Below are 14,251 nucleotides of genomic sequence, written 5' to 3' on the forward strand. Positions count from 1 at the left end.
GATGGTTCAACACGTTCTAATGAATCTGCAGTTACTTTTACTACACTCAATCCCTCTATATTTTCCTATATATTTGTTTCTTTATGCAACCCCCTCAGGCGAAAACAAGCCAGTCTTTCATAAGAGTTTGGCTGGGGTTAGAAGCAACTTTCATGCGTCTTTGGTTACTTGCTTCTTGATTTCTTTGTGAAACAATAAAATGCAAATGAATTACTTAAAAATCATGCAATGTGATTTTCTGGATTTTTGTTTTAGATTCCGTATCTCACAGTTGAAGTGTACCTATGATAAAAATTACAGACCTCTACATGCTTTGTAAGTAGGAAAACCTGCAAAATCGGCAGTGTATCAAATACTTGTTCACCCCACTGTATATAAAAATTGTTGCAAGCAACAGCCAATCAAAACAAATACTTTTGTCACATGATCCATTCAAAGGTTCGGAATTCCGACCCAGTTATCATGTCAACACAGCTGGCACACTCAGTGCTGTGCAACCCGTGATCAAGGTTGACAGAAGAGACATTAGCATAACGGTAAATGTATACACATTATTGGCATCATGGCTAGTCATGGTTTATGTACATGGTTTGGCAGTCAATAAATACCATTTTCAAAGTAAAGCTTTCCCTGACCAGTTTCAACTGAAATTGTCCACCATGAGCTGTGCTAAGTAGTTTAATTTGTTGCTAGATTTGTTATCGCGTTTCTAGATAGCTAGCTGTGTTGGTGTTTGCAATGTCATTTTGGCTAGCTAGCTAAATTGTACAGGCCACATTTAGTCTATATCTATGCTGTTGCAATAACCAAGGGGTTGGATCAACACAACTAGTGAAACCACGATGTAAAGCAGCAGATGACATGGGTGAGTTTGGAATTCTCTAACAATATCACTGAAGCAGCTTCAATTTGATTGGCTGTTGTGTGAAAGTTGTTTCGTGTTACTCCAGCCACTGCTGGTGTTCTGACAGTGGATGAATCTCCAAAGTATTTTCCTTGAATCCTCAGATCCGCTCTCCTCACCCTCCTTCTAAAAATGTCAGTAGCTACGCGAGGAATCAAGGAATATACTTTTGAGATTCACTCTGTGTGTCAGGCAATTGCCAGAGCTGAGAGCAGAGTCCCTCTTCAGCCCTTTGACCTCAGAGTAGCACTTCTAATGAGCGGTCCTTTGTGACTGACCAGACATGCGAGCACTCACACACCAGGCGCACCATGAAAATGGAACACTCAGGCTGGCCCAGCTATCTCAGGAGATCTCGCCTGATTGGACAGAGTGAAACAAATGGCTCCAGAAGGCAGAGTTGAAGGAGTGGCCTGCCCCTTCGTTCAGTATCATTAGAACACAGACTCATGGGAAGGAAGAATCATGGGAAGAAAGAGGGAGGCATGGATGGGCTGTGTAGAGAAGGCTGAGTCATGAATGGGCTATGTAGAGAAGACTGAGTCATGAATGGGCTATGTAGAGAAGGCTGAGTCATGAATGGGCTATGTAGAGAAGGCTGAGTCATGGATGGGCTGTGTAAGGAAGGCTGAGTCATGAATAGGCTGTGTAGGGAAGGCTGAGTCATGGATGGGCTGTGTAGAGAAGGCTGAGTCATGAATGGACTATGTAGAGAAGGCAGTGTAGAGAAGGCTGAGTCATGAATGGGCTATGTAGAGAAGGCTGAGTCATGAATGGGCTATGTAGAGAAGGTTGAGTCATGAATGGGCTATGTAGAGAAGGCTGAGTCATGAATGGGCTATGTAGAGAAGGCAGTGTAGAGAAGGCTGAGTCATGAATGGGCTGTGTAAGGAAGGCTGAGTCATGAATGGGCTATGTAGAGAAGGCTGAGTCATGAATAGGCTATGTAGAGAAGGCAGTGTAGAGAAGGCTGAGTCATGAATGGGCTGTGTAAGGAAGGCTGAGTCATGAATGGGCTATGTAGAGAAGGCTGAGTCATGAATGGGCTATGTAGAGAAGGCTGAGTCATGAATGGGCTATGTAGAGAAGGCTGAGTCATGAATGGGCTGTGTAGAGAAGGCTGAGTCATGAATGGGCTGTGTAAGGAAGGCTGAGTCATGAATGGGCTATGTAGAGAAGGCTGAGTCATGAATGGGCTGTGTAAGGAAGGCTGAGTCATGAATGGGCTATGTAGAGAAGGCTGAGTCATGAATGGGCTATGTAGAGAAGGCTGAGTCATGAATGGGCTATGTAGAGAAGGCTGAGTCATGAATGGGCTATGTAGAGAAGGCTGAGTCATGAATGGGCTATGTAGAGAAGGCTGAGTCATGAATGGGCTGTGTAAGGAAGGCTGAGTCATGCATAGGCTGTGTAAGGAAGGCTGAGTCATGCATAGGCTATGTAAGGAAGGCTGAGTCATGAATGGGCTGTGTAAGGAAGGCTGAGTCATGAATGGGCTGTGTAAGGAAGGCTGAGTCATGAATGGGCTGTGTAAGGAAGGCTGTAAAGGTGTATGTGTATTTGTGAATGGGATGCTGTTATAAGTTAGTATTCTCTGTAAAGGTGTATGTGTATTTGTGAATGGGATGCTGTTATAAGTTAGTATTCTCTGTAAAGGTGTATGTGTATTTGTGAATGTTACTTACCCTACATTATTCATCTCATATGCATACGTATATACTGTACTCTATATCATCGACTGCATCCTTATGTAATACATGTATCACTAGCCACTTTAACTATGCCACTTTGTTTACATACTCATCTCATATGTATATACTGTACTCGATACCATCTACTGTATCTTGCCTATGCTGCTCTGTACCATCACTCATTCATATATCCTTATGTACATATTATTTATCCCCTTACATTGTGTATAAGACAGAAGTTTTGGAATTGTTAGTTAGATTACTTGTTGGTTATTACTGCATTGTCGGAACTAGAAGCACAAGCATTTCGCTACACTCGCATTAACATCTGCTAACCATGTGTATGTGACAAATAAGATTTGATTTGATTTGATTTGGATGTTGTTATAAGTTAGTATTCTCTGTAAAGGTGTATGTGTATTTGTGAATGGGATGCTGTATTAAGGCATTTTGGCAAAACTCCAAAAGGCAATTTTGTGTTCCCTCTAAGCATTGAATCTAACAAGCTCTGCCCAACAGGTTGGGCCAAACAGCATCGCTGCAAGGGATGGACGCATCAGAGAAGGGGACCACATTTTACAGGTAGGAAACCATTTCATTCTATATGTTTCTCTCTCATCACTCTCGCTCTCTCTCATTTTCTCTCTCGCCTTCTCTCCTCCCTCATCAGAGGTGACATAAACCTATTTTTATTTCACCTCCCTCTGCCATTGACTCCCAGCACAAGAACCCATTCATTTTTAATGGCGTCACAGGTAAAGAGAAACTCACCCCCTCTCTGACGGTTAGCGATGAGGAAATGTCCCCCTGGCTGTTTTAGTTACCGACTCAGCATTCCACTGAGCTTTCTAAGCGCTGTAAGAGCAGTTTAGGGATGCACCTAGTCCAGAAATATCCCCCACCCATCTCTGGATAACACGCCCGTGCACACACACATTCAGGCACGCATGTGTACACACACACAGTCAGGCACGCGTGTGTACACACACACACCCCTAGGGGTGACTGAGAGTCCCCTCCTTCGTATTACCCTTAGCTCCATCCCTGGGCCAGGTAGGGATGCTTTAAAAATAAAAATAAACTAGTTCAAAGCATACGCCATGGAGCCCAGTTTCATAATATTACCATATGTCCTAGCTGTTTGCCATAGTTTTGAAGTTAGGGCATTTTTCACCCTGCCAGCTCCAATTAGTTCTATTGAGCACCGTGACACCAACTCGCCTTCCGAACGTTCTATTCCCAGCCCATTGTTCTACGTCACAATGCCAGATTCCCTATTGTTGGCAATGAGACCAGCCCACGTTGAAACGTAAACAACAAAAAATATCTCGCAATTTATGTATTTAGATTTTTTTCAGGTCAGACACCATTTTAATCAGGATAATCTCCTCTTTCTAATGACATAAGGTTGGGCAGCATACTCTGCTGTCATTGATCACTAGACAAAATAGTCAGAAGTTCTCATTTTTTTCCTACTTCCTCATTACGCAGACATAAGCACATTTGGCACCATCGAGGTGCGGATGTTTACTTTCTACACTTTTTTTGGTATTTTTCAGTTTCATCCTAAGAACAGATTGTAGTGGTAAAATAAAAAGGGATACACATTTTTGTGCCATTTAGGCGAAATTGAATTCTGAGCATCACTCCAGTCAGAAGAGGCTCTGCGAACGTTCGATTCCATTCATTATGTATGGGCTCGCGCTAGTGTTCCAACTTAGCCAATGTTCTTTAGCCATTTTTCAGCCTTGGGTGAATTTTGACTCGTTCTATTGTCCAGCCTACCTGGAGGCTACTAGTACCCTCCTAGGAGAGTCTTCCAGTGAGCTGGTGTAATATACAGAATTCAGGATCCTACTGAGGTTGGTGTTTTGGGAGGTAGGAATAGAATTAGGTCATATATTTGGAGGGATTATTATATATTTGGATAGACAGCTCTTTATAGAGAGAGTTGTGGTAATGGGAAGTAGGTAAAAACAGTGTGCTTTAGACAGAACAGTAATGGTTTTCGGGGGCAGAAGCGTGCTACAGTAAAGTGAGTGAGAATGCTATAGAGAGAGGAGAAATGCTTTTGGAGTTAAGGACAGAGGTAGACAATAATGTTTTTCAGAGAGTGGTCTGTTTTCAGTTAGAGTGTGTTCTCTGAACAACAGAGTGATGTGTTACTGAATAGGGGTTATTGAGTGGGAGAGACAGAGAGAGACAGAGAGAGACAGACAGACAGACAGACAGACAGACAGACAGACAGACAGACAGACAGACAGACAGACAGACAGACAGACAGACAACGAGAGAGAGGTGGGTACACAGTGCTGTAATTATAGGAAGAGGATGGAGGAAGGGTAAGCACTGTTTGGTGAGACATACGGCCGGCGCTTGCTGCTTCCCAAATCTTCTGTGTGTCTTCTGTGCAGTGCAGTACATGTGTTGTGTGACTGGTTTGAGCTGCGAGGCAAAGCGAGGGGTTTGGGTTAGTGGTTGTGATCCAGGTCACCACCCCATCCCTCCACTATTATCCCCCGCTGACAGGGCCATTACTCTGGGCAGAGGAAAGCGGACCCCCCGTCACAGCCCAGTTAATTGTGTGGGACGTCTGGATGTATAAATGTGCGTTGCTTCCGGATGCCGGATGCTTTCAGGAGCAGGGCCGTTCTAGTGCAAACAGTCGGTCCATGGACTACTGTTCCATTCATAATCAATCAAAGCTTGGTCCTGCCTGCCTGGCTGGCCTGCTATGGAATGCGGAGGAGACACAGACTGCAGATGCACAGGAAGGACTGTCTTATTGTAGAGTACCTTTTGCTTTATGCCAACTTGGCTGGCTCTTTCTACGGTGTTTGAGTGAGATTAAAGAGGGAAAGTGGCCCTTCCCTTAGTGTGTGTGTGTCTGTGTGAATAACAGTGTGTGTTGTGTTTTCCCCAGATCAATGGTCAGGATGTGCAGGACAGAAAGGAGGCTGTAGCGGTGCTCTCTAGTGAAGATACTAGGAAATTCGTACTGCTGGTTGCCAGGCCCGAGATACAGGTGAGCTCACGCACACACACACACACACACACACACACACACACACACACACACACACACACACACACACACACACACACACACACACACACACACACACACACACAGAGACAGACAGACAGAGTACAGTACAGTACAGTACAGTAGGAACATTGTGTTACTGGTCACTAGACCAGAAATACAGGTAAGTTTACAACCAGTTTTACCCCAATATAAATGTTCTTACCTCAGTAAAAGTTTTTAAACTCTCCCTTTAACACACCTGTACGGTAAACACAGATAGGCCTATACTGTAGGTCCATAGGACCAATATCCCTTTAACACACCTGTACTGTAAACACAGATAGGCCTATACTGTAGGTCCATAGGACCAATATCCCTTTAACACACCTGTACTGTAAACACAGATAGGCCTATACTGTAGGTCCATAGGACCAATATCCCTTTAACACACCTGTACTGTAAACACAGATAGGCCCAATATCCCTTTAACACACCTGTACTGTAAACACAGATAGGCCTATACTGTAGGTCCATAGGACCAATAGATCAGTCATTAGAGTTATTTTTATTCATGACATCCTGAGTTATACACAACAGCCAAAACATAAATATACCACTTGTGTTTCTTAGATGAAACACTGCAGGGCTCTTACATGCTCCTGTATAGACCATGGACACCACCTCACATCGTGTTTTATTTCATCGACTTCCAAAAACTAATGGCAGGCTAATATGCAGTGAGTTCAGGCCCAAGGCCATGGCGAATGGTGTGTGTGTGTGTGTGTGTGTGTGTGTGTGTGTGTGTGTGTGTGTGTGTGTGTGTGTGTGTGTGTGTGTGTGTGTGTGTGTGTGTGTGTGTGTGTGTGTGTGTGTGTGTGTGTGTGTGTGTGTGTGTGTGTGTGTGTGTGTGTGTGTGTGTGTGTGTGTGTGTGTGTGTGTGTGTGTGTGTGTGTGTGTGTGTGTGTGTGTGTGTGTGTGTGTGTGTGTGTGTGTGTGTGTGTGTGTGTGTGTGTGTGTGTGTGTGTGTGTGTGTGTGTGTGTGTGTGTGTGTGTGTGTGTGTGTGTGTGTGTGTGTGTGTGTGTGTGTGTGTGTGTGTGTGTGTGTGTGTGTGTGTGTGTGTGTGTGTGTGTGTGTGTGTGTGTGTGTGTGTGTGTGTGTGTGTGTGTGTGTGTGTGTGTGTGTGTGTGTGTGTGTGTGTGTGTGTGTGTGTGTGTGTGTGTGTGTGTGTGTGTGTGTGTGTGTGTGTGTGTGTGTGTGTGTGTGTGTGTGTGTGTGTGTGTGTGTGTGTGTGTGTGTGTGTGTGTGTGTGTGTGTGTGTGTGTGTGTGTGTGTGTGTGTTGTGTGTGTGTGTGTGTGTGTGTGTGTGTGTGTGTGTGTGTGTGTGTGTGTGTGTGTGTGTGTGTGTGTGTGTGTGTGTGTGTGTGTGTGTGTGTGTGTGTGTGTGTGTGTGTGTGTGTGTGTGTGTGTGTGTGTGTGTGTGTGTGTGTGTGTGTGTGTGTGTGTGTGTGTGTGTGTGTGTGTGTGTGTGTGTGTGTGTGTGTGTGTGTGTGTGTGTGTGTGTGTGTGTGTGTGTGTGTGTGTGTGTGTGTGTGTGTGTGTGTGTGTGTGTGTGTGTGTGTGTGTGTGTGTGTGTGTGTGTGTGTGTGTGTGTGTGTGTGTGTGTGTGTGTGTGTGTGTGTGTGTGTGTGTGTGTGTGTGTGTGTGTGTGTGTGTGTGTGTGTGTGTGTGTGTGTGTGTGTGTGTGTGTGTGTGTGTGTGTGTGTGTGTGTGTGTGTGTGTGTGTGTGTGTGTGTGTGTGTGTGTGTGTGTGTGTGTGTGTGTGTGTGTGTGTGTGTGTGTGTGTGTGTGTGTGTGTGTGTGTGTGTGTGTGTGTGTGTGTGTGTGTGTGTGTGTGTGTGTGTGTGTGTGTGTGTGTGTGTGTGTGTGTGTGTGTGTGTGTGTGTGTGTGTGTGTGTGTGTGTGTGTGTGTGTGTGTGTGTGTGTGTGTGTGTGTGTGTGTGTGTGTGTGTGTGTGTGTGTGTGTGTGTGTGTGTGTGTGTGTGTGTGTGTGTGTGTGTGTGTGTGTGTGTGTGTGTGTGTGTGTGTGTGTGTGTGTGTGTGTGTGTGTGTGTGTGTGTGTGTGTGTGTGTGTGTGTGTGTGTGTGTGTGTGTGTGTGTGTGTGTGTGTGTGTGTGTGTGTGTGTGTGTGTGTGTGTGTGTGTGTGTGTGTGTGTGTGTGTGTGTGTGTGAACGCTTTAAATTAAACTGGTAGTTAAGAAAAATCCCCAACCGAAAAACAATGTACTTTTTTTCTTCGTTTTTTTTTTTTACGTAGATGCAGAAAGTAAACTGTAGGTCAGTTTCCTCAACAACTAAGAGTGTTAAAGCGAGAGGCTCAACTCCTCCGCTGTTTTTGGTGCCCTGGCTACCACGCTGTGAGCTTGAAGCGCACCCGTTCACATGCACAGATACTGTGTGTGATTGTGTGAGAGTGAAGGTGTTACATCTCACTCATTTCAATATCCTAGCCCAATGGTCACAGGCCTTTTCTAAGTCGAGTTCACTTTCTGAGTCGAGATCACTGTCTGAGTCGAGATCACTGTCTGAGTCGAGATCACTTTCTGAGTCGAGATCACTGTCTGAGTCGAGATCACTGTCTGAGTCGAGATCACTTTCTGAGTCGAAATGCAAGTCCAGATCTACCACTCAAGATGTTTTCTAAATATGACTTAAAAAACCTAAGCCTGTTAACCAATTAAAAACAGTTCTGTAGCAATGAGGTTTGTACAGTAAGCTATAGGCCCAATACATTATCACTGCATATTGGCTATGCTTGAATTGTCCTGTCATTGTTGTTCTTCTCAGACCATTTTGAAATTATATTTAACAATGGTAGGTATATGATCACACTGGTAATAGATCATTTGTTGTATTACTTGTGAGGCACAGCGGAGTGAGCGTAATAATTAGCTTTTTTTCATTTTACTGGACTGATGGCCTGCATCTGATGGTCAGTCTGAGGGGAGGGAGGGAGGGAGCAGAGGCTGCCTGTCACCATTGTGTGTGCACCACTGAGAACAGCAGATGAGCCATGAGCCAAAATGGAATCTCTTCCTTCACCTTTTGGTAATTAAAATAAGTCTCTCACAGTCTAAAGTCCTGGCTTCAACGTTTAGTTTGACACAAGCAGACAAAGAGATCATGACGGACACTGAGGCCACAACAAGCTGGCCAATCAAGAGTAACAACCAGCTGGCCATTCAAGAGCCATAACAAGCTGGTCACTCAAGAACCAAAACAAAACACACCTCATTCATTTCTGGCTTAATGAAACTGATGATAGGCCATGTATGAAGGTCATGAAAGCCTGACCACTCTGTGTATGTATTGACTCTTATCAACAGCTTCATAAAGCAAGATATTAATGTCTTGTTGTGGCTCTTGAATGGTCAGCTAGATGGTGTAAGGGCTTCTCATGTTCTGGTTTAAATGGTTCTCTCTCTCTCTCTGTGTCTCTCTCTCTGTCTCTCTCTCTGTGTGTCTCTCTCTCTGTGTCTCTCTCTGTGTGTGTCTCTATCTCTCTCTCTCTGTGTCTCTCTGTGTCTCTCTGTGTCTCTCTCTGTCTCTCTGTCTCTCTGTCTCTCTCTCTCTCTCTCTCTCTCTCTCTCTCTCTCTCTCTCTCTGTCTCTGTCTCTCTCTCTCTCTCTCTCTCTCTCTCTCTCTCTCTCTCTCTGTCTCTCTCTCTCTCTCCGTCTCTCTCTATCTCTATCTCTATCTATCTATAGCTGGAGGAAGCGTGGTTGGATGATGAACACAGTGAATTCCTGGAGCAACTGAAGATGGAAATGTTGGAAGAGCAACAGAGAGAAGAGATGGAGCTAGAGGCACTTCAGGAGAAGGTGAGACCATACTGCCGCAGGGACAGGCCAAAGACGTTCGAAATGTCAGAAACTACACTGGGGGGAGTGCTGTAATAATACTACAGCCCTTTGTGGGGAAAACCTCATTCTGATTGTCTTGGCATGGCTACCCAATGGTTGCATGTTGTGTTTATATTTTTGTTCAGTATAGTTATGAATCTTATTCAAGATTTGCACCTATTTCTTTACATTGGGGCTAATTTCAGTACTAGTTATATAATTTTCTCTTTATTACAGACCAAAGGAGAAGAGGATGACATCACTGCCACCTGTTCCTCCAGAACTCAGGACAGTGGGCTGGGGATGTCGTTAAGGAACAGCATCGACGCCCCCGACCACAACGCCCTCCTATCCCACATCCAACGGAGACTCTCCCAGTGTCTGAGGGACAGACAGGACTGTCCCACGCGTCTGGACGAAGAAGAGGAGGAGGAGGAAGAGGAGGATGTTGCAGAGGATGGAGATCGGTTCCAGCAGCTCTTGGAGCTGAAGTGTCAGATCCGTAACAGCGGCGAGTATGACCTGATCTATAGCAGACGCAGCACTATAGAGTGTAGGCTGGGAGAGCCGGCCGGTGGAGTGCAGCGTGAGCTCCGCATGCTCAATGACGAGCTCCGTAGCATCGAGCTAGAGTGCCAGAACATCATGCAGGCACACAAGCTCGGCAAGGGGCCGGTGGGGTCCCAGTGGAACCAGGGGCAGCAAGTGTTTCCACAAATTGTCTGCCCCACACCTAAGGACCAAAGCTCCCACCTGGGGTGCAATGACTCACCTAGAAGAAGCAAGCTGGTGGACATCAACGAGTGTCCGGAGAAGTCAGACAAGGATCAAAGCTCGAGTGCCTACAACACTGCAGAGAGCTCTCGCAGCACGCCACTGGCAATGGACCGCTCCCCTGAGCACTCCCTTCAGAGGAGGATGGTGACCATCACCAACCAGAGGAACCTCCGCAGCAGCATGGCCAGCCTCCACACTACAGCCAGCCCCAGCCCCAAACACCGGCCTCTCCACTGGGCCCCCATCCCAGGCAAGGCCAGCAGCCCAGACCACAGCCTTTACCCCTCCGAGTCGGACAAGGTGGCCCCTGCAAACAACGAAAGGAGTGGGTTGGGGAACTGGAAGGTGAAGCCTCAGCCTCCTCCCAGGGCCTCCCAGATCCCTTACCTATCCCCGTCCCATGACTCCCAGCACCGCCAGCCCAACGGCAACATCCCGGCCCACGCTCGCCACTACCAGAGCTACATGCAGCTGATTCAGCAGCGCTCGGCTGCAGAGTACGCCCAGAGCCAGCTGAGCCTGCTCAGTGGGGTCAAGGAGCCCCAGCTGAGCCCCGCCATCGAGCCTAAGATGGAATGGAAGGTAAAGATCCGTTCGGACGGCACGCGCTACATCACCAAGAGACCAATCAGGGACAAGATCCTGCGGGAACGCGCCCTGAAGATCAAAGAGGAGCGTAGTGGAGGGATGACCACGGACGACGACGCTATGTCCGAGATGAAGATGGGGCGGTACTGGAGTAAAGAGGAGAGGAAGCAGCATCTGGTCAGGGCTAAAGAACAGCGGAGGAGACGAGAGTTCATGCAGCGGAGCCGACTGGAGAGCCTGAGGGAGAGTCCTCAGAGCAGCAGCGAAGGACGCAAGGAGGTCAGCATCATCGAACTGAGCCACAGGAAGATGATGAAGAAGCGCAACAAGAAGATCCTGGACAACTGGATGACCATTCAGGAACTGATGACTCACGGCGCCAAGGCCCCTGATGACCCCAGGGCCAAAGTACATAAGGCCTTCCTGTCGGTCACCACTGTATAATATACAACTAACACATAACATTCTATAGCAGTGTTTCTCAACCGTATTCATACCAGGAACCAGCAAGCTATGGCCCTACCCCGGTGAGCAACATCCCAGGGACCGGTGCTGGTCTCCGGACTGGAATTTGAGAAACACTGATCTACAGTACCCCATGTGGTATTATATACTTGCCTCGTTCAATGTGGCGTTTTTATGAGGGCGATAGGAATATTTTTCACAACTTTGTTACCCGAAAAATAGCATTTTCTAAAGAATTTTAACCAATGGTTTCCATGGCATTAAACAAAATCTGTTTTTCATTATTTCACTCTGTTCCAGAAACACTTTTGTATGAGATTACTGAGCAATTATTTTTCTTAGTTCATCCTGTAAATGTAATTACCTGCATAGTGTTCAATTATTTTCATATTTCTGTTCTGTTATGCAGTGATTCCAACCCACACAGGTCAGAATATTTGAATGTACTCCCTCAGGGGGAGAGGCGTTCAACTGAATGTACAGTACAGAAATCCTACTTCTTGCAGGTCTAGATTTGATAAACCAGCCATTTGATTTGTCCTTTAAAGGGACACTTCTGTATTTTGGTATGAAGGAAGTTAGAGGTAGGTTTCCGAGCCAATGCTAACTAGCATTAGCGCAATGACTGGAAGTCTATGGGTATCAGCTAGCATGCTAGCAGATTGGGCTCCCGAGTGGCGCAGCAGTCTAAGGCACTGCATCTCAGTGCTAGAGGCATCACTACATACATCACTACTGGTTCGATTCCAGGCTGTATGACACCTGGTCGTGATAGGGAGTCCCATAGGGCGGAGAACAGTTGGCCCAGAGTCATCCGGTTTAGGGTTTGGCCGGGGTAGGCCATCATTGTAAATAATAATTTGTTCTCAACTGACTTGCCTGGTTAAATATAAAAATGAAAAGTAAAAGATTCCCATAGACTTAGTCATTGCCTAATTTTACAACTTCCTTCAAACTGCACGCAGAGACATAAAAATGGTATTCACAAGTTCATCTGACTCTGGGGAAGTAGATAAAGTGCCTCTGCCAAAATCCGAAGTATCCCTTTAAAGGTCATAAACAGTCAAAATAATGTTTTTCATGAAATTGGATAATATGTGGATGAAACTAGATCAAGGTTCTTCTACATTGACAAAATTTTATCATAGAGTCACTGGTCCCCCCCCATGTCAAAAACTTGAATTCAGGAGGCGGGATTATTAAGGGGATAGGATGACATCACTCTAACTCTCTCATTTTAATACACCAATGGTAACATGATATTCTCTTACCTAATTTAAATAAGTACCGCCTTGTAACCAACATTGGAGAAGGTGTGTTTGCAGAAGGGCATGGTTTTTAATCGTTAGATAGCTACTCTACTAGTGACAACATATCAGTGGGTTGGGTGTCAGCAAATACAATTAAACGTTTACCCTATTCATCTATAATGGCAAAGATACTTCGTTGAAGTCAGAAGTTTACATACACCTTAGGCAAATACATTTAAACTCAGTTTTTCACAATTCCTGACATTTAATCCTAGTAAAAATTCCCTATCTTAGGTCCGTTAGGATCACCACTTTATTTTAAGAATGTGAAATGCCAGAATAATAGTAGAGAAAATTATTTATTTCATCTTTTATTTCTTTCATCACATTCCCAGTGGGTAAGAAGTTTACATACACTAAATTCGTTTTTGGTAGCATTGCCTTTAAATTGTTTAACTTGGGTCAAACATTTTGGGAAGTCTTCCACAAGCTTCCCACAATAAATTGGGTGAATTTTGGCCCATTCCTCCAGATAGAGCTGGTGTGACCAAGTCAGGTTTGTAGGCCTCCTTGCTCGCACACACTTTTTCAATTCTGCCCACAGATTTTCTATGGGATTGAGGCCAGGGCTTTGTGATGGCCAGTCAGGAAGCTAAAGCTTGGTCACAAATGGGTCTTCCAAATGGACAATGACCCTAAACATATTTCCAAAGTTGTGGCAAAATGGCTTAAGGACAACAAAGGTGTCCTTAAGTACCTTGACTTTATTGTCCTTCAGCCATTTTGCTACAACTTTGTAAGTATGCTTAGGGTCTTTGTCCATTTGGAAGACCCATTTGCAACCAAGCTTTAACTTCCTGACTTATATCTTGAGATGTTGCTTCAATATATCCACATAATTTTTTATTCTTCATGCTGCCATCTATTTTGTGAAGTGCACCATTCCCTCCTGCAGCAAAGCACCCTCACAACATGATGCTGCCACCCCCGTGCTTCACGGTTGGGATGGTGTTCTTTGGCTTGCAAGCCTCCCCCTTTTTCCTCCAAACATAACAATGGTCATTATGGCCAAACAGTTCTCATTTTTGTTTCATCAGACCAGAGGACATTTCTCCCAAAAAGTACGATCTTTGTCCCCATGTGTAGTTGCAAACCGTAGTCTGTCTTTTTTCTGGTGGTTTTGGAGCAGGGGCTTCTTCCTTGCTGAGTGGCCTTTCACGTTATGTCGATATAGGGCTTGTTTAACTGTGGATACAGATACTTTTGTACCTGTTTCCTCCAGGATCTTCACAAGGTCCTTTGCTGTTGTTCCTGGATTGATTTGCACTTTTCGCACCAAAGTACGTTCCTCTCTAAGAGACAGAATGCATCTCCTTCCTGAGCGGTATGACGGCTGCGTGGTCCCATGGTGTTTATACTTGCGTACTATTGTTTGTACAGATGAACGTGGTACCTTCGGGCGTTTGGTTCATACTTTGGATCAATTTCCAGACTTGTACAAAAAAAAAATTCTGCAGTCTTGCTGATTTCTTTTTATTTTCCCATGATGTCAAGCAAAGAGGTACTGAGTATGAAGGTAGGCCTTGAAATACATCCACAGGTACACCGCCATTTGACTCAAATGATGTCAATTAGCCTATCAGAAGCT

General features: G+C 45.3%; 1 protein-coding gene across 1 annotated transcript in view; it reads left to right on the plus strand.

Moving 5' to 3' along the window:
• Positions 1 to 12,513, plus strand: part of LOC115117836 (PDZ domain-containing RING finger protein 4-like) — a 46,470-nt gene extending 33,957 nt beyond the window's left edge. Inside the window, exons 4-7 of the mRNA XM_029646340.2 lie at positions 3,115 to 3,177; positions 5,519 to 5,620; positions 9,389 to 9,502; positions 9,761 to 12,513. Of these exons, the coding sequence (XP_029502200.2) occupies positions 3,115 to 3,177; positions 5,519 to 5,620; positions 9,389 to 9,502; positions 9,761 to 11,332 (1,851 nt within the window). The 3' untranslated portion in view covers positions 11,333 to 12,513. The remainder of the gene's footprint in view (positions 1 to 3,114; positions 3,178 to 5,518; positions 5,621 to 9,388; positions 9,503 to 9,760) is intronic.
• The last annotated feature ends 1,738 nt before the right edge of the window (positions 12,514 to 14,251 follow it).

This window comes from Oncorhynchus nerka, linkage group LG9a (genome assembly GCF_034236695.1).
Source record: "Oncorhynchus nerka isolate Pitt River linkage group LG9a, Oner_Uvic_2.0, whole genome shotgun sequence".
Taxonomy (NCBI): Eukaryota; Metazoa; Chordata; class Actinopteri; order Salmoniformes; family Salmonidae; genus Oncorhynchus; species Oncorhynchus nerka.